At 31.2% G+C, this 26762-nt stretch overlaps 1 protein-coding gene across 1 annotated transcript; it reads left to right on the top strand.

Moving 5' to 3' along the window:
• Positions 1-1014: 1014 nt before the first annotated feature.
• LOC127703777 (tetraspanin-31-A-like) lies at positions 1015-25337 on the top strand. The gene is made up of 6 exons (XM_052207858.1): positions 1015-1169; positions 7406-7573; positions 10605-10808; positions 12079-12258; positions 13796-13875; positions 20940-25337. The coding sequence occupies exons 1-5, from the start codon at positions 1107-1109 to the stop codon at positions 13868-13870; spliced, it is 690 nt and encodes a 229-aa protein (XP_052063818.1). The 5' UTR covers positions 1015-1106; the 3' UTR covers positions 13871-13875; positions 20940-25337.
• Positions 25338-26762: the final 1425 nt, after the last annotated feature.

Raw genomic sequence — 26762 nt, 5'->3', positions numbered from 1 at the left:
GGACTTTCCCTTTAGAAATTGATATGTCTAAATCTAAAAAAGGACAACTACTGCTGTTTATGTTAGATTTATTTAAAGTAAGTTCCTTTGGGTAAATTTCGGTAGTATATTTAGAGAACTCTGGATTATTTAACGAAACAATATCATCAAGATAACGGTAGGTATTGTGGAATGTATCAACCAAATGTAACAATGACGTGTCTTTACTGAGTTTGGTCATAAACTGAGATTCATAGCAATACAGGAATAAATCTGCTATTAAAGGGGCGCAGTTAGTGCCCATAGGAATACCTTCTACCTGTTGATAGTAGTAAGGGAGGTAGTTAGAAGCACTTACTAGATGCGGAGATGAAACTGAATTTAAATGGTTGTTTGTGTAATTAAGGTAACCAGTATATAGTCGGACCTTTCAAATGTTCGGAAGAGGCTTTAAGCTGGGTAGTGGCAGCGTTTTCGTGTTTTCGGTTTGGCGTTTTTGTTTTCGCGTCAGGTCGCGATACCTAATGTGATTTCATGATTTTTCCAATCTCTTGTAAATATGTCTAGCTCTGGTCAAGTGTTGTTACAAGTTAACATAATCCTGCGACTACTATAACAGATATATAGTAGTCTCAGCATAATCCAAGACAAATCAACATAATCCCATTGTTCGGTACACATATTTTTGGGAACTCCAACATGAATTTCTTAATATTGTACCTATACATTCATGCTTGAATAGCCATGATAACCCTTTTCTTCGTGTTTTGTATCAGAGACATATGTATTATATGTCTCTGTTTGTATGTTCTAAAGGGATGTTAAATTTTGAAATAAACCGTTAATATGGATTTGTTTTTGGGGTCATCCAGACTACACTATGCGAACGCACTCATTATATACAATATTTTCGGATAATATTTTGTTGCACTATCGATTAATAAAACAGAGCATAATATTATATGTAAGCGAAGGAAAGGCGAATGGAATTGTGTTCATTTTTCTTGAATACGAAAATAGTTTTATCAGACAGTGTTTCCGGTTTATCACGTGATGGTCGGTTTGTTGGAACTTTCAACGTAACAGTATTATTTTCTCCAAAATAATTTACCCTTCAGCTAGCAATTATGGTTTGTGGCGGCTTTTCGTGTTCAAAAAATGCTTTGGCAGCATTGAATGTGTTATATTTCGTAAGTTTTAGTTCTGTTTACCTTCATCTTTTTATCAATTTGAGAAATTATGAGTATTATTATTTGTAAAAAAAAGCCTTTGTAGTACTAACACCGAACTTTTATTTGCATCTGAGAAAAGGAATAATGTATACCAGAGAATGATGTGGCTGTTATCTTAACCAAGTTGGGCTCAAGTCAGGAAAAGTGGGGTATTCCCTGTTTTCAGGGTACACCCTACTGTCCCTAGTCCAAATAATTATGACTCACAGAAAAAAATTAAAAATAGCCTTGCAAGACGTCATAATTATTAGGACTAGGTACACCCCAGTTTTCTGGTGTTAAAAAACCCCCAGTATACTGGGACACCTGTTTTCCTATTCAAGTTATGGTATGAAATCTACAAAAGCGCACATTCTACATGTGATAACAATGCTTTATGATAGCAAGTGTTTTTATTAATTAAAATATCAAACTAATTTCAACATGTTCAAGTCTAATTTGATGCTCAACTCACAACAAAAAAATTCCTTTGTTCACCAATTCATACCTTGATCATCAATTATGAGATGACAAAAAGATGAGTTAATCACTTGGGCATTTAAATTCAATGAATAGACATTTTCAATAGAAGAGAATATAATTCAGTTATGGTCAGTTACACCAGAAGCATGCAACTTGGTCAATTGACTCCTAAACCATGTAAACAAAAGATTTGTATGTTTTTGAGTTTTAGAAAAAACAAGGCTTCACTTATTCATGTTTTGTTGTTCCTGAAATACTTTACGTGACAAACGAGACTGGATGAAATTAAAAGAAATATCTGTGCAAATGCGCCGGGAAACTGAAAAAGTTAAAAAAAAAGTCATGAAAGTTAACCATTTTTAGTTCATTTAATAGTATGATTAGTAGATTAATTTTTTTTTTCAATTATTTTATTGATTTATTACTGTAATTTAGGACCTCGTCCCCATAATATAATGTCGTATTCAGAGATATCAATAGTCCAAATAATTATGACGTCTTGAAAGACACATTTATAATTATTTGGACTAGGATATCATATGAGGCAGGTATTATCAGTTCTGAAAGATTTATTGTTTTTAACAAGTAGATTTTGCAGTTTGTCAACCACAATGTCATGTGTCTAGTCGGGTGCTCAACTCCCTCTTTCATCTAATGGATAAAGTAATATCATGTACAATGCATGGTGATTTAAGAATATGTCTGCAAAAAACAGATTACCTACATAATTGAGGACAGTCTAGCATTGTAGTTATAAAAAAATCAATGTGCAAGATACCAGACATGTTGAAACCAGTCACCCATATATATATATATATAGGTTATATTAACTTGTATGGGATTTAAAAGAAAAAAAGGAATTTGATATAAAAATAAGAAGGTGCAATGATTACCAATGAGACAGTTCACCAAAGACCAAATGATGTAGAAGTACAAATGTAGCAATAGGTCACTGTATGGCCCTCAACAATGAGCAAAACCCATACTGCACAGCAAGCTATAAAGGCTGTGAAATAACAAATGTAAAAAAGGGTCTGATTTATGTAAAAGACTATGAACAAAAAAAACAAATATGATATTTAGCAACAAACGACAACCACTGATTTACAAGCTTATAACTTGGGACAGGCACATACAGAATGTGGAAGGTTTAAAACATGTTAAGAGTGCACAACCCTCCATTTACCATGTCAACCTAGGACAGAGGTGCAACAGCACAACATAAGAACAAATCTGACAGTGATAAGTATTAATGCGATTGATCCCTCAACATGCTCAAGTCTCCCTCTTGAGTCGTCACTACTCCCTAAAATTCTGAATTGTGGTGACCCCAAGAAAACAATATTTATCTCTAAAGCCTTTTAACATGTTTAAGAAGAGCCAGAGGGTAAGACGTGATCCTCAAGCTGGCAAAAAAAAAGTTATGGAATTGAGATTCAAAATTTATATATTCTAAACAGATAATTTTATTCCATATAGGTGGAGACATCATTTATGTAGCTAATATAAGTGAGTGGTTCCAAATAGTCAAAAGTCTGCACTTTATACATTGCATTTGCAAATCCCAGATCATCTAATAGGGGGTGGAGTTAATTATAACATCGTCTTACTCGGATAGTTTTGGAAATTTTGAGGAAATTGTCTTTTGGAAATCAACACCTGAATAAAAGTAAAGAGTAATGGTTTACTGACATTGATCTAAGAGGTCTCTAAACACAGTAGCTTCAAATGGAACTTTTGTTAGTGCAAGCCAAATTAATTATGTGTATCAGCGGGAAAAAAATGAATTACCATAAAAAGTAGTTCAAACCTCAGCAATATTTGGTTAAAACAAATTTCCTTTTAAATTGAGCAATATTTGGAAATGATAATTATTTTTATTGTCTGTTATCATAATTATAATGTTATTTGAAATGAACAGGTTAGATATATATGTAAATATTCCAATCCAATGCAGTTTAGTCATGGTAAACTTGAATTTATCAAAAATACAAAATTAACATTAAAAAGAGTATTGAAAGTGTTCTTACAATAATAATAATAATACTCTTAATGATTTACACAAACAAAACTCTTTAGTTAAACATAAAAATATCAAGACCATAAATCCATGCCAGAGGCAACTGCAATTATCATGTGATTATATTACATATGTATTTGTTTAATTTCATTCAATAAAATTAACAGTTATATTATCATGATTATATAATATACAAACATATTACTTCTTTTAAAACAAGTTTAATTAAACAAACAAATAAAACCCTAAAAAACATTTAAATAGAAACTGACATATATAACATGTTAAAAATTGTTCTTTTATTCTTGCATAAAAAACTACAGTTTAACATGAGAATTTTGATGTTATGACCACAAATTCCATGCCAGTGGCAAAATACTGAAATACAAATGTATAAGTCGAAAACATGTAGAATATTATCAGATTACTCTGGCTGCCATAAAATTTTATTGAATTCATGTAGCTGTTTTACCAACTGTACACAGCTGATTATATGGATAGATTAGAAACATTTTTTTATTAAATGCAGTTTCAAAAATACAAAATCGCTTTTTACTGGTAGATCTATGAAATTTTATCTGCATCCTCTTGTATGAAATGACTTTTGTTCTCAACTCTAAACAGTCTTTGTCATTTTTTTTCCAACGAATCCTCAATAATCGTAAAGTTTGTACATTGTTTAGGACAAAAATAATTATATAGGTTAAAATTGAACATGTTGAAGTGAAATTAAGAAAAATAAAACATTTGAAAACTTCAATATTCGATTATTAATTCAATAAACAGGGCTAATTTTCAAATTATTAACACATACAGAATAATTTTGCTTTTAACATATTTAGATTTAAAATATTTATTTGATAAAAAAAAACAATGTTTTAACAAATGATCACAACCACTGAATTCCAGCTCCTGATATCTGAGACCTGTATCCACGTTATAATTTAATAGGTTTATTTGTCATGTTTAGTGTTTATATAAATATAGTCTTATTTGAAATTGCTTGCAGATACTCCATGTAAATGGCTAATGTTTTTATGAATGACAGATTTAATTAGGTACACACTCTCTACACAGTCATTTATTGATTTTATAACAAATGAATACATATCCAATGCAGTTATAGTGGTAACAGCTGTATATTTGTCTGTGCTACAGATTGTGCTTGTAATCATTATAATCTAGTTTTATAGGGACCAATCAGTTTCCAGGGGGTGAAGGCTTGGTGTTTTTATGCCTCTAGGACAAATTATTTGATCTCAACAACTTAAATTAAATTAACTTTTTTTAATTTTCACCTTTAATTTCAAGCCAATCTTTTTTCATCAAAATACCAAAATAAAATAACCCGGCCCTCTTAAAGTTAAATTGATACTCTATTCTTGCACAGACATGACAGGAGACAAAAATAATAAAAGTACCAAATATATTCGTGTGTGATCTGTTCTTGTGTCATGTGCATTTAAAGTTCAAGAGTTCTAACATGTCTATAGTCTAAACTCTAAAGTGTTATTAACATTAATTTATTCATGCATGTTCAGTGATGAAGTTAGTATCTCATTAAATGTAGTTTTCTCAAAAATGTTTTGACATAAATGACATAATAAATAATAAAATAATCATTCATTTTTAGAACATTTTTTTTTTACTTTTAGATATTCTACCATTTCATTTACAATGTATCTTTGGCATGTTTGGGTTTAAATGTATATCACATATATGTATGTACTTTATAAAGTGGAACACACTGTGAATAAATGTTTTCCATGTGGCTTTTGTTTCAGAAATTCATCAGTTGTGGTACAGTTTTATTTTAACAGTTCTCATTGGTCTGTATGGATGTTTTTTTTTATTTTTTATTATACGCCCGTTTACTGGACGTATTATGGTATACCGTTGTCCGTCTGTCCGTCCGTCTGTCTGTCCATCGTCAACATGTTAGACATTAACTCAAAAATGCTTTCACCAATTTGTATAAAACTTTGGTGAATTGTTTATATGTATTGACGTGAGCTCCCTTTCGTTTTTTATAAAATTTAGATTTTACGTTTCCAAGTTATGGGGTTTTATTCATAAAAAAAGGGGGATTTTCCAGTTTTCGGACAATAAGTCAAGAATGCTTTCACCAACTTGCAAGAAATTGTGGTGAATTTTTTATATCTATTGACTTGAGCTCCTTTTCGATTTTTATAAATTTTAGATTTTATGTTTCCAAGTTACAGGGTTTTATTCATAAAAAAAGGGGGGATTTTCCAGTTTTCGGACAAAAACTCAAAAATGCTTTCAGCAATTCTTATGAAACTTTGGTAAATTGTTTGTATGTATTGATGTAAGCTCTCTTTCAAATTTTATAAATTTTACATTTTACATTTCTAAGTTATGGGGTTTTATTCATTAAAAAAAGGGGTGATTTTCCAGTTTTCGGACAATAACTCAAAAATGCTGTCACCAATTCTCATGAAACTTTGGTGAATTGTTTATATCTATTGATGTAAGCTCCCTTTTTATTTTCATAAATTTCTAATATGACATTGAGAATTAATTGAACTTTATTTGTTTATAGGCTGACAACAGATATACTAAGTATTGCACAACAGCAAGAAATCTGTAATTGAATATAAATTCAATTCATATAACCAATTTCAAGTTCTTTGACTACATTTATTCAGAAACCTATGATATGTCAAATATTTAATTACAATCCAAATTCAGACCTGAATCAAGCTTGAATATTGTGTCCATTTTTGCCCCAACTGTTCAGGGTTGGACCTCTGCAGGCGTATCTAGCTGCGCTCAGCGAAGCAGTTTATTTAGGATAAAAAATTCAAATCTGTGGGTAATTTTGTCTTTCAAATACCCCACCACAATAAAGTTGCTTAAGAGTATAATGTTTTTGACTTGTCAGTCCTGTTCTTGTCATTGCAACTCCTCTAAAACCACACAACAAAATTTCATTAAACTTTGTAGATTATATAGATAAGTACATGTAATTAGAACATACCAAGTAGATAAGCATATATCATGTAATGTATATCGACAGCACATTATGAGTCAATGTTTTTTCTAGGAGTTATGTCCTTTCGAACTTAGAATTTTGACCTTTATACATGCTACTGCAACAGTTTGCCAGCTGGGGTATGTGAGAGTGCTCACAAAGGTTCTTTAATCATGATAAAAATGCATATCAACTCATCTGAAACCACACAACAGAATTTCATGAATGAAGACATACTACATGTTGTATGTAGATGTGCATATCAACAAGAAATTTTTATCAGTTTACATGTACTTTTGCATTGTTTTGTGGGAATTATTGGTCTTTGAACTTAGGAATCTGGTGAGATTTTGTTTGCCCAGTACAGAGTTCTCAAAATCTTTTTTCCCTGGTGGTCCTCACTATTATTTCTATTGCAAAATACAAAACTTGTGTCAGTCCTTTGCAAATTTTGGTGGTCAAAACCTTCGGACCACCACTTTTCGAGAACTCTGCCAGTATCAATGTGGGGGCGTGAGGTATGTGAGAGTGCTCACAAAGGTTCTTTAATTAAGTATAGCATGTGTAGTGTAAGTTAGGATGTTCAAGATTTATTTTAATTTGCGGCGAGATGTAGAGCTGAAGGCATAAAAGACAAATTAAATGTATTTCTAGGACAATGTTATCCATTTATCATGTTTATGTAGGCATATCTGAATACTCTTTTTACTTTTTCAGATTGTAGCCTTGATTTTAATTGGTGTCGCAGCATATAGCCAGGTCGTGTCAATCATTGTCAGTTTGTCATTAGTGGGAGGAGTTATTGCTTCTGGGGTGTTCCTGATGCTGATAGCTATCATTGGTTATGTAGGAGCTGTTAAACATCACCAAGTCTTGCTGTTTTTTGTATCCTTTTTCACAGTTTCTTGTGTTATGGCATTTTTTTGTATATATGCCTTCACTCTTTTTAATTGCAAAAATTTGAATATACTTTTGGAAAATTGAGGAATTCCAGTATCATGTGTATTGTAAATTACATGTAATACATAAGGATTTGGTAATTTTTATACGACCGCAAAAATTAAAAATTTTCTGGTCGTATATTGGTATGACGTTGGCGTCGTCGTCGTCAGGCGTCGTCGTCGTCGTCGTCTGGCGTCGTCCGGCGTCGTCCGAAGACACATTGGTTTTCGCACTCTAACTTTAGTTTAAGTGAATGGATCTCCATGAAATTTTACCATTAGGTTCAATACCACGAAAGGAAGGTTGGGATTGATTTTGGGGGTTATGGTACCAACAGTTAAGGAATTAGGGGCCAAAAAGGGCCAAAAATAAGCATTTTTGTAACTTCCAGACAATAACTTTTGTGTAAGTGTATGGATCTCTCTGACATTGTACCACAAGGTTCCATATCACAAAGGAAAGGCTGTAATTGATTTTGGGGGTAATTGCCTCAAAATTTTAGGAATTAGGGGCCAAAAAAGGGGCAAAAAACAAGCATTTTTCTAGTTTCATGACAATAACTTGTGTGTAAGTGTTTGGATATTTCTGAAATTGTACTACAAGGTTCTACAAGGTTCCATATCACAAAGGGAAAGCTGGAATTGAGTTTGGGGGTAATTGCCCGAAACGTTTAGGAATTGGGGGCCAAAAAGGGGCCAAAAATAAGCATTTTTCTAGTTTCCAGACAATAACTTGTGTTCAAGTGTATAGATCTCTATGAAATTGTACTGCAAGGTACCATACCACAGAGGGAAGGCTGGGATTGAGTTTGGGGGTGATGAATCATAAGGGGGTTCAAAAAATTTGGGGGGGGATTTTTTTTTTTTTTTTTTTTCCTTTTTTTTTTCTTTTAAAATTTTCCATTTTAAGTTGGTTATTTCTGATTAATATTTAAAAGCAAATAATAATGATATGGTAGGAGATACACACCAAACAGGATGTGTAAATTATTATCTAATAAGTATTGCGCAATGGCAAGAAATTTTCAATTGCACAGTATTGCACAATAGCAAGAAATCTTCAATTGCACAGTATTGCGCAATAGCAAGAAATCTTCAATTGCACAGTATTGCGCAATAGCAAGAAATATCCAATAGCACAATATTGCACAATAGCAAGAAATTGTCAATTGCACAGTATTGCGCAATAGCAAGAAATATTCAATTGCACAGTATTGTGCAAAAGAAGATACTTCGTATAAATTGCTTATTTCTTGATCAATTTCAATGGGGTTTTATTCTTGAATTCTTGGGGTTCTTTAACATGCTGAATCTAACCGTGTATTAAGTTTTTGGATTTTGGGCCCCGTTTTTAAATTGGTCCACATTGAGGTCCAAAGGGTCCAAAATTTAACTTTGTTTGATTTCATCAAAAATTGAATTATTGGGGTTCTTTGATATGCTGAATCTAACCGTGTATTTAGATTCTTAATTTTTGGTTCCGTTTTCAAATTGGTCTACATTAAGGTCCAAAGGGTCCAAAATTAAACTTAGTTTGATTTTAACAAAAATTGAATTTTTAGGGTTCTTTGATATGCTGAATCTAAACATGTGTTTAGATTTTTGATTATGGGCCCAGTTTTCAAGTTGGTCCAAATCGGGGTCCAAAATTAAACTTTGTTTGATTTCAACAAAAATTGAATATATGGGGTTCTTTGATATGCTGAATCTAACCATGTATTTAGATTTTTGATTTTTGGGCCCTGTTATCAACTTTGTCCACATTGAGGTCAAAAGGGTCCAAAATTTAACTTTGTTTGATTTCATCAAAAATTGAATTATTGGGGTTCTTTGATATGCCGAATCTTACCGTGTATTTAGATTCTTAATTTTTGGTTCCGTTTTCAAATTGGTCTACATTAAGGTCCAAAGGGTCCAAAATTAAACTTAGTTTGATTTTAACAAAAATTTAATTTTTAGGGTTCTTTGATATGCTGAATCTAAACATGTATTTAGATTTTTGATTATGGGCCCAGTTTTCAAGTTGGTCCAAATCGGGGTCCAAAATTAAACTTTGTTTGATTTCATCAAAAATTGAATTCTTGGGGTTCTTTGATATGCTGAATCTAACCATGTATTTAGATTTTGGATATTGGACCATAATAGGTGAATGTCCAATTTAAAATTTTTAAGTTCTTAGACCACATTCATTCTGTGTCAGAAACCTATGCTGTGTCAAATATTTAATCACAATCCAAATTCAGAGCTGTATCAAGCTTGAATGTTGTGTCCATACTTGCCCCAACTGTTGAGGGTTCGACCTCTGCGGTCGTATCAAGCTGCGCCCTGCGAAGCATTTTATTTCACATAATTTCTGATTATTTTGAGATGAATTTAAAGTTTGGGCCCTTTTTTCAAACTGTCGAAATTATTCATACTAGATACTATATTCATAGCATGTCATCATTCTGACAACATATTTGTATACCGGTACATACTGATCAAATTTTAAGTACAACTATAAAAACATGTACATGTATAACTCTTTACTATGTCACATACATGTAGTTTTGACAATTCTTCCATGGTGAATTATGAACTTTTACTGAAAATTCAGAATTTTTTTCCATTGTTTTCATTTTTATCATGATTATTGCAAAAATTGTTATGGAAAACTTAACGCAAAAATAGAAACTTCCATTTTAAATTTTGTAATGTTTTGATAGCATTATTTGTATACAGCATTTACTGAAATCACAATGCTTAATCTCACATTTTTGTCCAGTCTTTAAAAATTGCAATAACATGAATAATAAATGCAAGCAAAGTTTTTTGAAGAAACATTAAAAGATTTACAGAAATGGAGAGGAAAGGGAAATGGATGCTTACCTGATATTTTAAATTCATAAATAATTGAATAAAGGGTGATGGTACCAGTCTGGTCCAAGCTTGCACAGAAACTGTATTTACAAGCAACTTCCTTAACAGTGTACCAGTACATGGTAATATTATTTCTACTGTTCCTGTTCCAGTTCTCTATAGCATGTGCCTGTCTTGCAGTCAATGCTGATCAGCGTAGTTACTTTGCAAATCAAGCCTGGACTGCAGCTAGTGAAAAGTCATTAACAGCTGTCCAAAACAAATATGATTGCTGTGGATATTCTGATCCAATAAAATACCCTCATCCTTCCTGTGCAAAAGTAAGTTTTACAAGTAGCACATGTCTTGCATGTGGGTAATATTAAAATCAGATTGTCTTTTCAATGTAATGTGCATACAACAGAATAAGATTAAGCTTATATATGAATAAGCTTCAGGAAATATGTACTGTTGTGTTGAAGAAAGACATGTAAAGACTGGTGATAAAATTCAATAGAATATATTCCTCTTTCCTGCATGATTAATGTGCATACAAAGAGGTTTCTGTCCACTTGGGCACCTAATATAAAAAATAAGGACAAGTGGTAAGATTACCAATGAGATTCCCAGACAGCAAATGACAAGGATATAAGCAACTATATCATTGTATATGTCACGGGACAGCCCCCAACAGTTAGCAATACACATGCTGTATAGTATGATATAAAATTAAAAGGCCTAAACCTGACAAAATGATAAACAATTGAATTGAGGAAAGCAAAGGCTTCATTTCTGATATTTGACAGGCAGCTGCAATATTGAATTACAGGCTCTTAATGCTCTCTAAAGAAGCTTTAAATTATATGAATAAGTTATTAAAATTTCGTGTCATGTGAAATATTTATTTGAATAAATATGGCATAGATCTGTTTCAATTGTGCTGTAACACATGAGAGAAATTGAATGTAATGCTGTGTTGAAGAAGGACATTTAAAGATTGGTGATAAAATTCAATAGCATATATTTTCCTTTTTTTGCATTATCAATATGCATATACAATGGTATTTCTGTCCTCTTGGACAACTGATTTAGAAACAAGAAGATTTGGTATGATTGCCAATTAGACAACTCTTCACCAGAGACTAAATGGTGTAGATGTTTATATCAACTGTAGGTCACCATACGGCCTTCAACAATTTGCAAAACCCATGCTGTATATTAAGAATAGATATAAAAGGCCCAGATCTCACAAAATGTAAAACAATACGTATACAAACTAGGAAACCTACAGCTTGATTTCTGATAAAACAATATAAACAGGAAAAATTTTCACATTTTCACCAGCTTAAGATGGGTCCAAAAACTATATACACATATATAACTACTATGTTTAATAGATTCCTGGTTGTGTGTATAGCTTGATGCAACAAGCAACATAAAGTAAATTGTTTGGAAAGTAATACAGATTATTAAATTGTCCATCCAAAGTTAACCTTGCAAGTGTGTACATTTTGGTAAATAAGACAACCTTTTTTTAACAAAAAAGAATTATGCTCTATCTTGTATGTTGAACAGAAATAATGCACAATTCTTTTTTTCATTTTGTAACAGTTGGCATGCTGTAACAATTCAACTAAACCTGCTGATCCTGTCTGTTCAAAGGATTTTAAACCAAATGAAACATTAACATATAATGGAATTTGTAAACCATGTGAATCAGAGATGAAAGAGGCCATACACACAGCTTTCTCTAGCACTGGTGGAGTTGGTCTCTTCTTCAGTTTTACAGAGGTGAGACTTTGGAGAAGTTTATAAAACTGCCAGCACATACATGTAGTATACTTTTGTAGTGCTAGGTATAATGGCAAAACAATATTTGATTGAAAACTTTTATATGTACGTTGTTAATAATCATAATACTTTTAAGCTGTGATATTTTGTTTAAAATCAATAGCAATAGCTGAGGGTCATGCAAGTGTTTGAAATAGCTTTTTCAAAAGACCCCCAAAAAATGGAATTATAAACAATGTCAACGTAATAATCTATTTATATTTGAATCTCATAATAACTCGAATGGGAGGATCACGCTTTTGAATATTTACTGATCATATTGTCAAATTTTCTGCAATAATGTAAATGATTTGTCTCTCTCTCTTTACGTCTAAACGTGTGACAATTTTACAACAGATAATCAGTGTAGGTGGTGTTTCCACAATGTCACAGAAGCAAGGATTCGAAGCCCACTTTAGGGAAGAATAAAAATAAAAAATTTGTTAATGCAAATTTGCAGATCTATTAACATTGTTGGGCTAAATTTGAAAAGAAATATATTCTTATATGTATATTTAATATTTTCAGATTTCTAGTTCTGTAGTTAACATGGTTATTGGCCTTTTATCATGTTTATGGTATAAAATAAAGGGCAGCATATCATGGGCTCATTTTAGTGCAGTTTATTATTAGAATACTTTTTAATGTAATTAAAGGCTCTTAGATCTATATTTTAATTTTCCTGTTGAAAAAAAAATCATAGAAATTTATGAATTGATTATTTAAAAGAACTATGTACTATCATGACTATATAGATCTGGCAAGTAGAGTCTTGTGAACCTCTTAAGAATGACAATTCCATGATTTCCAACTTCTAGATTTAAAAGCCAAAATGTGGTTTAAGTGGGACTTTTTTTTTTCAAAATCAGATGCACTTGAAAGAAGTGTTTCTGCCTAAAGATAAAAATATTACAATGTATGTCATGTAGGAACAGTTTCTGATTTAAAAATGTTATCATTCATTTTACACATGTATACATGATATGGTAGATTTTGCAATTTCTATATAAGAAACAAGCTATGATATACAATAGAGGGGTAGGACAGCTTTTGAGGGAGGGGGGGATGTGTGAGGTGGGAGACAAAAAATAGATGGGAGAGAAAAAAAGATTCTAAAAGTGGGAGGTGGGAGATTGGAGGCGGGAGGTGGATGAAGGGTACCCCCTGTCCACCCCCTCACAATATAATTCCAATTTATTACAATCCTTGGCATGATAGATCTTACAACCATCATCATGTCACCTTTATCTTATATTTGACAAGGCCCTGACGGGGTTTAAATTTTATGTTTGGAAAAAGAGCACGGTTTATGATACTGGGGCATGAGTTTAAAAAAATACTGCATGGTGAACAGAATGGTACATTTAAGCATGTAAATATTAATAAATTAAGCCTGCTAGAATAATTGCTTGCACATGTTTGTTTTGTTGTTCCACGTTAATACCATGATTGTTTGTAACGTGCACTAGTTTAACCATGATGATATTTTGTGTTTCAGATCATTGGTGTTTGGATAACAATACGTTATAGAAACCAAAAAGATCCGCGAGCAAATCCAAGCTCATTTCTTTAACATTAGTACGTACTAACACTGCATGGTCAGTGGTGTTGGTTTTTATTTTTGGTTTAGTATTTGGCTTTAATTCCTTGTTTTCAGTTCTTAAAAGATCCTCATAGCTTTACTAAGAAATACTTTAAACATACTTTATTGTTAAATTACGGAAAGTGACAATGGATAAGGCACAAGTTTTTAAATTACGAGGTCGCAAACTCCTCTTTTTATGAAAAAAAAATGTGTTTTACAGAGTAATGTTGTTTTTATCAATAGTTTGGTCATAAAGTCATAGAAATTTTTCTTTATACAAGGAAACTAAGAAAATTTTATTTTTTTTCCTACTTTTTGACGTCAATAGAACTATAAGTTAAATGAAGATTCCTAACACTTAATAAATTAATAAATTTAACAAACTACAAAATGGAAATGTCAAAGTCTTGCTGAGTTTTGAATTAATCTTTCATAAATTAAAACTAATCCAAAGTTTTATGACTTTTATATTTCATATTAGATAAATCATAATAAAAAATGTTTCTGAACATGCTAATGAACCAAATGTAAATATTGCAATCAGTGAAAAATTAAACATCTAAAGTTTTGACTACGTCTTTGGATATTATCTCCCTTTGAAGTCAAACTTAAAAGATTACAAATTAAAAAAGAAATTAACATAACACATTGTAAAATCTAGTAAATTAAAGAAATTTCCAATACAGTTAAACCAATTAAACTACAATTTAAAAAAAAAAGAGATTAAAGGATATAAATAATTAGCATTTGCGATGCATATAATGGTTTATATATAAACGTGTAAGGGATGCAGAAGAAAAACATGGTCAAAGATAACTTATTTATGTTTTTGTTTTATTACATGTTCTAACATGATAATTTTCAAACTGAAACCCTTAAAATGCTGTGTACACATTGATATTTTCACAACAATTTCAAGGAGTAAACTATTTTTGTTGAGATTTAACTCAAATATCAAATAATAAGTGTGCCCTTCACTTTTTTAATATCAATTATTCACTGATATTTATGGGCAGTTTACGTTATCACAAAATAAGCAGAAAAATTACCCTGAGCAAAAATGTTCATGTTCAAAGGTCAAATAGAGAAATTCAACACTTAGTTATTTGTACGGAACATAATGTATGTACCCGTGGTAATTAATTCTCATGTTATAGTGCACATAAATCTGTTTAGTAATTATACAGACCCTAAAACAAAACAAATTCTGAAAACTTAAAATCAATCATTTTTAAAATACAGGTAGGCCATTGTCTAAATTTTCTATAAATATATTCAAATAAATGTATAAATATTAATATGCAGTAATGAAGCATTATGAGGATTTCTCCTTTCCTGCATGGTTTCTTGCTTATGCTTCCTGTTAGTGATATTGTTGGTTTAATTTAACTACCATATAAATATATGTTTACTTTCATCTAACATGTCTAATTTTACAGCTAACAACAAAATCAGTGTGGATGCTGTCAATTCAGTGTTGGAGAATAACATAGGCTCTGGGCTCTTGGTTTCATCTAATTTGATTGTTGGCCAAGATCCAATTATGGACTCATGGCTCCTTTGAGTAATGTTTTTGGGTCCCTGGCTTTTACTGGTATATCTCTAGAGATAGGGATGAGAGCCAAATATATGTGAGCTTAGGTCCTTAGGGACTGTGGAGCTTGTATTATTACGTCAACAGAGGGTACAGTGAATGTATATACTGTATACAGGAATAATGATAATCGAAAATTCATGTTTAAAGACACAATTTTGAGTTTGAATTTAGACACTATGTTAGGGCTATTCCATTAAAATGTATGTGGGAGAGTAGGAAGGGAAGTTTAATTATTTCAGTATGAGTCTATTACCATTATGCAAAATTATCTAAAAAATGGTTCTTGGTTGTAGGGATATTTTGAAAGTCCCTTCCTACCCTCCCACATACATTTTAATGGAATAGCCCTTATAAAAAATCTCAGGTTCACTATCTGTTGTATAATACTCTAAATAGTGAACATGAGATTTTTTACGACTTGAAAAGCATGTCAGACTCATTTTCATTTCGATTTTACCTGCAGATTTAAATATAAACACAATTCACTTTGCATTTCACTGATATCAGCCACAATTTATATCTGCCTATAGAAAACACAAACTAATCACCCCAATAGGTGCAAACTTTTTATCACTTAAAATGTGTATCAAAGGACTCACGACTTTTCACATTAACTCTGATTTTCTCAAAACTATATAATAGTAGATTAATAGTAAAATATTAAAACATAGTCTTATTTTTATGTATATCATCGTATATAGGGATATAGGTAAAGGGGAGAATTAAAATATATGTAACACTTCATATAACATGTACAAGGACTAAAGGAGAAGAGAAAATATTGAACTGTGTGTTGGTTATGTCTTTGAAAATAAGGTATCTAGACACTATTTAATCATGTGATTATTAAAAGGACCAAGATGCTCTGTGCAAAGCAATCATCACGTGTGCAGCAACCATGCAATAACTTATATAGAAAAAATACTCATGATAAATGTTTGATCGTCATTCTGATTATTGTCTAGATACATTGGTTATTATATTATATAAACTATAAATTCCATATGATAGTCCAAGCATTTCCAAGAAAAACAGATTTAAATTCAGTATGTTGATGTTATTTAGAAAGAGCTGTTATAAAAGGTTTTTCTTCATTACAGTTCCTTTTTAATATAGTAACTGAATTACATATATCACCATCAATTGTCAGGGTTACATGTACATGTTTAAAATGCAACATTCTATGAAAAGACAGGTTATTTATATTCTGCTGATGCAGAATGGCTCTCATGTTGTAATGATTGGATGTATAGTGAAAGTTGTGCCTGTCCTTTTCTTTCAGCACTTGGTATCTACAATTCCTTCTAAACATGTGACTTGTTATAAGAGATGGAAAGATTTGCTAGAAATAACTTTCAATACATAATGCAATATTTCAAGAAAGATTCCATACATGCAGCAATACATATTTTCCACCATATTTATGTTAACATCATTTGTAGAAGGGGCCATATTCTTTCAAAATGAGACAACCTTTAGAAAATCTTCAGTACCATATGGCATTATGCAACTCCTATTTTATCATGTATATTCATAGTTATTTTTTTTATAACTTTTTTGGTGGGTTTTACATAGCAAAACATTGACAGTTTCATAATTATACAAATAGTTAATAGTTAAGAGCAGGGGATTCAATTTGTTAATTATGCTCACAGTTTTTTTATACGACCGCAAACAAATTTTGGGGTCGTATATTGCTATCACGTTGTCGTCCGAAGACATTTGGTTTCCGAACAGTAACTTTAGTTTAAGTGGATGGATCTCTATGAAATTTAACAAAAGGTTCAACACCACAAAAGGAAGGTTGGGATTGTTTTTGGGGGTGATGGTCCCAACCGTTTTGGAATTAGGGGCCAAAAAGGGGCCCATAACAAGCAGTTTTCTAGTTTCAGGACAATAACTTGTGTATTAGTATTTTGATTGCTCTGAAATTGTACCACAAGGTTCAATACCACAAGTAGAAGGTTGGGATTCATTTTGGGGGTAATTGCCCAAACCGTTCAGGAATTAGGGCCAAAAAAGGGCCCCAAAAAAACTTTTTACTAGTTTCAGGACAATAACTTGTGAATAAGTATTTTGATTGCTCTGAAATTGTACCACAAATTTTTTTTTTGGGGGGGGCAATGTTTTTCCTCAAATATCATTTTTTTTTTTGGAAAAGGGGCAGTGTAGGAGGGAGTAAAAAAAAAACATTTTTTGGGGAGTGTCAATTTTTTTCCCTCAAGATTTAAGAAATTGTCAATTTTCCAAGAAAAATTGGGGGTCACAATTTATTTTGCTAATTCTTTGTATATAGTCTGAAAACAGATTTACTAATATAAGTATTGTGAAACAGCACAGTGTATTGCACAACAGCAAGAAATCTTCAATTGAATATAAATTCAAATCATATAACCAATTTCAAGTTCTTTGACTACATTTATTCTGTGTCAGAAACTTATAATGTGTCAAATATTTAATTACAATCCAAATTCAGACCTGTATCAAGCTTGAATATTGTGTCCATTTTTGCCCCAACTGTTCAGGGTTGGACCTGTGTGGTTGTATCCAGCTGTGGTGAAATGTTTGCAAAGTACTGTAAATTCGGAAATTATTGCGTGCATTTAATATTGCGATTTTTATACGACCGCAAAAATTTTTGTGGTCGTATATTGGTATGACGTCGTTGGCGTCATCCGAAGACACATTGGTTTTTCGCACTCTAACTTTAGTTTAAGTAAATGGATCTCTATGAAATTTTACCATAAGGTTCAATACCACAAAAGGAAGGTTGGGATTGATTTTGGGGGTTATGGTACCAACAGTTAAGGAATTAGGGGCCAAAAAGGGGCCAAAAATAAGCATTTTTGTAACTTCCAGACATAACTTGTGTGTTAGTGTATGGATCTCTCTGACATTGTACCACAAGGTTCCATATCACGAAGGGAATGCTGGGATTGATTTTGGGGGTAATTCCCTCAAAATATTAGGAATTAGGGGCCAAAAAAGGGGCAAAAAACAAGCATTTTTCTAGTTTCATGACAATAACTTGTGTGAAAGTGTATGGATCTTTCTGAAATTGTACTACGAGGTTCCATATCACAAACGGAAAGCTGGAATTGAGTTTGGGGGTAATTGCCCGAAACGTTTAGAAAAAAAGGGCCAAAAAGGGGCCAAAAATAAGCATTTTTCTAGTTTCCAGGCAATAACTTGTGTTCAAGTGTATGGATCTCTCTGAAATTGTACCACAAGGTTCCATATCACACAGGGAATGCTGGTATTGATTTTGGGGTGAATTGCCTCAAAATTTTAGGAATTAGGGGCCAAAAAAGGGGCAAAAAACAAGCATTTTTCTAGTTTCATGACAATAACTTGTGTGTAAGTGTTTGGATATTTCTGAAATTGTACTACAAGGTTCCATATCACAAAGGGAAAGCTGGAATTGAGTTTGGGGGTAATTGCCCGAAACGGTTAGGAATTGGGGGCCAAAAAGGGGCCAAAAAACACATTTTTCTAGTTTCCAGACAATAACTTGTGTTCAAGTGTATGGATCTCTCTGAAATTGTACTGCAAGATACCATACCACAAAGGGAAGGCTGGGATTGAGTTTGGGGTGATGAATCATAAGGGGGTTCAAAAAATTGGGGGGGGGATTTTTTTTTTTTTTTCCTTTTTTTTCTTTTTTTCCTTTTTTTTTTCTTTTAAAATTTTCTTTTTTAAGTTGGTTATTTCTGATTTATATTTAAAAGCAAATAATAATGATATGGTAGGAGATACACACCAAACAGGATGTGTAAATTATTATATAATAAGTATTGTGCAATAGCAAGAAATTTTCAATTGCACAGTATTGCACAATAGCAAGAAATCTTCAATTGCAAAGTATTGCGCAATAGCAAGTAATCTTCAATTGCACAGAATTGCGCAATAGCAAGAAATATCCAATAGCACAATATTGCGCAATAGCAAGAAATTGTCAATTGTGCAGTATTGCGCAATAGCAAGAAATATTCAATTGCACAGTATTGTGCAAAAGAAGATACTTCGTATAAATTGCTTATTTCTTGACCAATTTCAATGGGGTTTTATTCTTGAATTCTTGGGGTTCTTTAATATGCTGAATCTAACCGTGTATTAAGTTTTTGGATTTTGGGCCCCGTTTTTAAATTGGTCCACATTGAGGTCCAAAGGGTCCAAAATTAAACTTTGTATGATTTCATCAAAAATTGAATTATTGGGGTTCTTTGATATGACGAATCTAACCGTGTATTTAGATTCTTAATTTTTGGTTCCGTTTTCAAAATGGTCTACATTAAGGTCCAAAGGGTCCAAAATTAAACTAAGTTTGATTTTAACAAAAATTGAATTCTTAGGGTTCTTTGATATGCTGAATCTAAACATGTATTTAGATTTTTGATTATGGGCCCAGTTTACAAGTTGGTCCAAATCTGGGTCCAAAATTAAACTTTGTTTGATTTCAACAAAAATTGAATGTATGGAGTTCTTTGATATGCTGAATCTAACCATGTATTTAGATTTTTGATTTTTGGGCCCCGTTATCAACTTTGTCCACATTGAGGTCAAAAGGGTCCAAAATTAAACTTTGTTTGATTTCATCAAAAATTGAATTCTTGGGGTTCTTTGATATGCTGAATCTAACCATGTATTTTTTAGATTTTGGATATTGGACCATAATAGGTGAATGTCCAATTTAAAATTTTTAAGTTCTTAGACCACATTCATTCTGTGTCAGAAACCTATGCTGTGTCAAATATTTAATCACAATCCAAATTCAGAGCTGTATCAAGCTTGAATGTTGTGTCCATACTTGCCCCAACTGTTCAGGGTTCGACCTCTGCAGTTGTATCAAGCTGCGCCCTGCGGAGCATTTTATTCAAAAATGGACAAGAATGCGATTTTAATTATTGCAATTTCAGAAAAATCTACATACAGATCTATGTTTTAGTTATCAAAATGCGAGTTTTTATTATTGCGATACTCACCTAGTCGCATTATTCGCATTAATAAAATCTTCGCAATAATTTCTGAATTTACAGTAGATTTGTCTATGGGCCAATTATCTAGATGAACTAAAAACTTTTAATCTGTATCTTTTATTGAATTTTAATTGTTGGTTCACATGCATGTTAAATTGCTGTTATTTTGCCTTGTTTGGGTATTATTATCTTTGATTCCATTTTTATTTGTTTTTATATTAACTCTGTTTTATCTGTTATACAGGCACGCATACACAAAATCAAACATACACACGAACAAAAAAGGTATAACCATGATAAATCAAGTTTTGAAAATTTTTATAAAAAATTCATAAAAACTGTGACACTTTTGTACCAATTGTTCTCAAACCTATGAAAGTTAACTGGCAAAGAAAGCTTTGTTATGATTGAGTACTTTATACTCTTAAAATTTAAATAAGTTTTTCTGAAGTCAATATTTGCTATACGTTTTATTATTTTTCAGATTATTGGAGTGATGATAGCAATGCGGTACAGAAACCTGAAAGATCCTTTAGCAAATCCAAATGCTTTTCTTTGATACATTTACTGTGTAGTAATAAGACATTTTTCCATGTCCTACAGTTCTGTAGCCATGCTCACAAAAAATGATCTCAACAGAAACTTGTGTAATTTTGTTATTATTTTTTAAAATGTAGGGAAAAGTTAGAAAAGAAGGATACACTAATGTAATTATAAGATCTCAAAACCAATTTCACTAAAATCTACAAAACTTATCCTACTAACAAGAATTTTACAAGAAAACTTAAATTCCTTAACCTATTACAATGTATATAAATTTTGAGACGGAAAAAAAATTAAAACAAAAAGAAATTTTTATCCATTTTTTTTTAATTTTGAATTATATATTTATACAGTAAGTGTATCTCATTTTAAAAAGCATATCTTTTTTGTGAAAATGGCTACACACTTGCTCAAAACATTTGAATTCAGAGGTTGATGTATCCTCTTGAATCTATTTTCATCTTTCTATGATATAGTAAAGAGCCATTGTTGAATGATATGTACATGTACTTACACTCTGTTATTGATGATATATTTAAATGTGCAATACGTACATATGATATATGTACAAAAAACTTGGTAATACTTTAGAAACACCACTTTCAATTAGATATTCCTATGAAATTTTTGTTTCATGAAAGTCTCCTCTTTAAAAAAAACCAACAAAATAAATGTACTGATCATTTTATTTCGGTCCTGTCTTAAGAAATGATTAACATTTCTAGCCATTCCATTTTAGCATGATAATCGGTCTTAATTTGTGAACACTGCTGTTTTTTGTAATATAAATGATACTGGAACAGAAATGGAAAGAAGGAATGATTGCCCACAGGTCCAGATTTCTGAGAACGTTTTTTTCAACCTTCATGTATATATTCTGCAAATATTTCAAAATGGGATTTATATTCTGCATATATTTCAAAATGGGTTTTTATATTCTGCATATATTTCAAAATGAGAATTCCACTTAATTTATGATTCAAAATTTGTTAAACATATTCTAAATCTCTTGCTGGTGCCTTAATATCGGATGTTCTTATTTCAATCCCTGTTTACTGACATTACTGCAAGCTCACATTACCTGGTTCAACATTGGAACCTTATACATCAAAATTAGGTTTTTCGAGTATCGCTAAAGAAAGTCGTGTTTAAACAGTGTTTACCAGTTTCCACAGGAAACAGAATAATTGAATTAAAGCACAATCTCTGTATTTAGCATTGTTATCATTGAATGATTGTGTGTAGTTGGATTGTAAGAATCAATTGAACAAGTCTGATAAAAGTTATTGTCAGTTATAAAATGATTTGAAAATGTTTCTTTATATTATTGTGTCTTAGTTATCTCAATGAAAGGGGTTGATGCTATTTTGTGTAATTGCTGTCAGTATAGAAAAATAAATTTGTATTGATATGTGTGTTGTGAAAATGTTCAAGATGAAAATTTCTGATGAAGATGTTTAAATACATTAAAGTGAATAAATGTTTGTGAACAGATAGTTCTAAGATATAACAGTTTCTTGAAAACTTTCAAGAAAAAATTATTTTCAGATGGTATGGTAAAGGAATAATTGATATACACAAAATGTATTTACAATGAAATCTATGATGAGTTTATTTACAATTTGTTGGCTTTTGAAAAAAGAAATTAGCATTAAAGAGGTAAAAAAGTCAAATACCGGTAGTCAAAATATTAATTTTTGTACAATAGTTGATAGTCATACAGTTGTAAAGGACTGAATATTTTACCTGTTACCAATTGTTTAAAATTATGTGTATTTTTCAATATTGATATATATATAAAATTGTTTCTAAGTTGGTATGGGAAAAGCACATGCACACAAGTCTGACTGTAGTTACTACATATATATGCAAAAGTTCAGATTCAAGTTCAACAGTCAAAAACCTAGCAATTTCAATCTAATAGTTTTTGAAATCTGAAATATCATATGGAAGAATTTTTAAGTCTTTGGATGAAGATTGCTGATGATATGGAATGTTTTTTGCATTATTTTTATGAAATGTTTGCCAATCAGATTTAATTGTAATTTTATATATATATATGTATTGGATTACAATCTTCATAATGCAGTGCTTTTGAAATCCAGATTGTAATTTTAATTCTTGGTTGTCAGTCTCTTATAAATTAAGGGTTTTTTTGGCATTATTTCATTATTGTATCAGCTAGTTGGATATAAGATTACAGCTCAGATCTAGATTAAAAAAAAATAAGACTGAAATATGTAATTTTGTAAATAGATAGGGTTTGGATATTAAAACTTCCATGACATTCCTTTTGATAATATCAAATGAACAAGTCCTTTCCAACTGGTCAGTGTATCAGCCAAGCATGCCTGGTCATAGTAGTGGGTATAATATAAAATGGTTAATTTATATAATGGTTGTGAGATTGTTAAAGGGCAAGGTGAATTTTTTAATGTCATAATAAAATTGTATGTTTGTGTATATATTTATATCGAGAGAAACTGCCTGATAGAAAAGTTGTACTTAAACTCTAAATGGTTCATGGGGTTATCAGTTATTTTAAACTTGATGTGTGCTTTTTGATTACTTATAAATATTGCTAATTTGAACTTCTAATATCAAGCTCAAAAGTTGAATATTAAAATCTGTAAAAATATGTAATAGATAATCACATGTCATTTTGCATGTTGGGCCTGGTACCTTCCATTAAATGATATCAGACCCATCAGTTTTGATATTACACCAGGTCTAATATGTGAAAAATGTGTAATAATCTATAAATTATGATCATGTGCTATCAGTATTAGTTGCCAATATCTGAAGGTTGTTTTTTTTTTTACAGAATCAAACTAAAAACTCTACCAATTTCTCAAATTTTCATCTTGACAGTTAAAAATGAATGGAAAAATTATTGACAAATATTTTGATAGCTGCAGATCAATTGAAATATGATAGAGTATTATATTTAAAAAATAATACAAGTATTAAAATTCAGTTAAATTTTGCCAAAATCTATTTTACTACCTCTGATAGGATTCTCTAGTGAAAGTCATTTTCCAGAACTTTTCAAATACTTTAAGAAAATACAGTTTTTTATATGTTTTATTATAGCATATTTGAAAATACCATTATCTTGTAACAACGCAATGTAACTAGATTGTACTCTAGGACTCCTACATCTAATGGTAACAGTGAATATGTTTCTATTGTCAGTTTGTTTGACTTTAGAGTCTGTTGAGCCACATAAGATGAAAGGGGATATAAATTATGGACAGTATAAGCCCATTCAATCTTAAAAAGAGACCCAAGTGATGAAAATTAGGTAGTTTTAGCAAAGTTTAAATCAGTACCGACAGATTGTGTGAAAGTGATTTGTTAATATTATTGTTTTTAGTATATGCAATATACATCATGGGTAAAGTATTTTATCACTCATCATATGACACAATACATGTACATGTTCATGTGTGCTAATTTTTTTCCAAATTTATTTTTATTTTATTGAGCAATAATATTAGAATTATTATGTAGAAAATAATCATTTATTCGTATAAAAATCAGCTGTTTGACAAATGTAACTTATTCATCACCCCTATAGAATGTAAACTACATGTTTTTAATTATATTTAAAATAATAACAAATAAACATTTGCACAATTATACCTTGACCATGGAATACACAAAATATTAAGGTTAATGAATAATAAAGAACTTTGAAGAAAAAGTAATAGTAGACAAGGACCTATTGTTAAAACTTTTTGCTCTTTTATTTGATTTCTTATCCAAGTAAAAATTGGTAAGAATTTGTTTCTTTTCCTCATAACTTACATGCACAGGCACTTGTCTAAGAAAAACAAATTCCTATATACCTTAATATAACAGTATAACAGTGTTATATTAAGGTATAAAGGAAATTTTTTTCTGAGACAAGTGCCTGTGCTTACATGATAGGTTATTAAGTAATGTGTGTTGAAATTTTTTACATTAAACATATAGACTAATAACTATTGTTTCATTCCGGGATCAAATTGACTTGGAAAAAATATTCCCAAAATATAATTTTATGGCAAATATAATGAATTATTATAAAATTAATTAGCAAAAGTTTTTTTTTTTTCTTAACTTTTAAAAGTTAAAAATCTAAAGTTAAAAATAAGACTTAGTTTTTCCTAGTCCTAACAAGGTGTTATTCTTGTAGTTGTTCTCTAGTTTAAAATTCTCTATGTGTATCCCGTCTTTGACTTACTAGTTTCATCTTGTTTGTTTTGTTTGCTTGTTATATTATTTATTTCTTGATTTGTGAATCTCTTTACCTTTAAAATTATTATTTAATTAAAATGAGAAATCCATTTATTTATCTACGTGTGGTCTTGATTTTATTCTCCAAATTGAATAAAGATGAAAGAAATAAAAGAAGAATGTGTCTGAGGACACGAATGTCCCGGGTTTCATAAAATTTGCATAAGACAAACTTAATTTAGAGTGCAGAAACGAAAATGGGACGGATGCAAAGACAGAAGGTCAAGGCCTCAAGGGTAACACTTAAAGCCCCTGTCGCCTACAGTGAGGGCTTAAAAAAGATGTGGGGCATGTATCAAGGAGACACCCAACACCATGACACCAAAAAAATGAGAAACGTCTAGGTCAACATAAATATGTCAAGATCTGAATTACCTAATGTCTAAAGCAGTAATGAAAAAAATCAACAGAGAAAATAGAGATCTGCCATCAACAACAGAGTCCTGAATTGGAAAAAATACATTAGTAAGATACAACGGAAGAAAATTACCAACCGGACTGCATTTGGTCAAACTTGTGCACATGTGATGGGAATAAACTAAGTTTTTGAGATATCTGCCCTTCCGTTTATTTGAGTAGGGATAGACAAAATACATTAATATATAACTAAATTTTAATCACTGACTAAATTCTTACCTGGTCCCAGGCACATGAACAGGTTGCTGGATTAAACTTTTTTGGGAAATCTACATGTTCATTACAGGGTGCATCTGACTTGCTCATTTTATGGAACAGTGATCAAGGTTAAGATTTTGTGGTCAAGTTCATATTTTAGGTTCTATGAGCAATAGATTAACTATATTTGGTGTAGGGAATGATTGTAAGGCGTACATGTCTAACTGGAAGGTTTTATCTCACCTTCACCTCTTTTTCATGTTTGATTGGACAATATTAAGTTTTTGTTGTTGGTCTATTTCTCAGATACAATAAGCAATAAGGCCATTATATTTTGTGTATTGAATGATTGAAAGATGTACATGTCTGATGCAGGTTTCATCCGACCTTGACATCATTTTTATGGTTTTGTCAGTTTATTAGATACTATAGCAATAGGTAAACTATATTTGGTGTATGAAATGATTATAAGGTATACATGTTTGTCTGGCAGGGATCATATGACCTTGACCTCTTTTTTATGGTTCATCATTTAGTTTTTTGTCGAGACTGTGACTATTGTCGCAGAAAGCTCGACATAGGGATAGTGATCCGGCGGCGGTGGCGGCGTAAGCTAACTTCTTAAAAGCTTTGTATTTTAGAAGGTGAAAGACCTGGATGCTTCATACTTTGTATATAGATGCCTTATGTTACAAACTTTCTGTCTGTCACATGTCCATTGTCCTTGACCTCATTTTCATGTTTCAGTGACTACTTGAAAAAAAAGTTCAGATTTTTTGTAATGTTAATTTCTCTCTTATAATGAGTAATAGGATAACTATATTTGGTATGTGCGTACCTTGTAAGGTCCTCATGCCCGTCAGACAGT

The sequence above is a fragment of the Mytilus californianus genome, unplaced genomic scaffold, assembly GCF_021869535.1.
Source record: "Mytilus californianus isolate M0D057914Y unplaced genomic scaffold, xbMytCali1.0.p SCAF_50, whole genome shotgun sequence".
NCBI classification, from domain to species: Eukaryota; Metazoa; Mollusca; class Bivalvia; order Mytilida; family Mytilidae; genus Mytilus; species Mytilus californianus.
Note: the sequence above shows the minus strand (reverse complement) of the source record. Positions and strands in the feature narration are given on the sequence as shown.

What these genes read in the sequence shown, in the direction of transcription:
- LOC127703777 (XM_052207858.1), top strand. Translation starts at nt 1,107, where the DNA reads ATGGTTTGTGGCGGCTTTTCGTGTTCAAAAAATGCTTTGGCAGCATTG. An exon ending in CTCATCCTTCCTGTGCAAAA is followed by an intron (nt 10,809 to 12,078) that starts GTAAGTTTTACA and finishes ATTTTGTAACAG; the next exon opens with TTGGCATGCTGTAACAATTC. An exon ending in TCTTCTTCAGTTTTACAGAG is followed by an intron (nt 12,259 to 13,795) that starts GTGAGACTTTGG and finishes TTTGTGTTTCAG; the next exon opens with ATCATTGGTGTTTGGATAAC.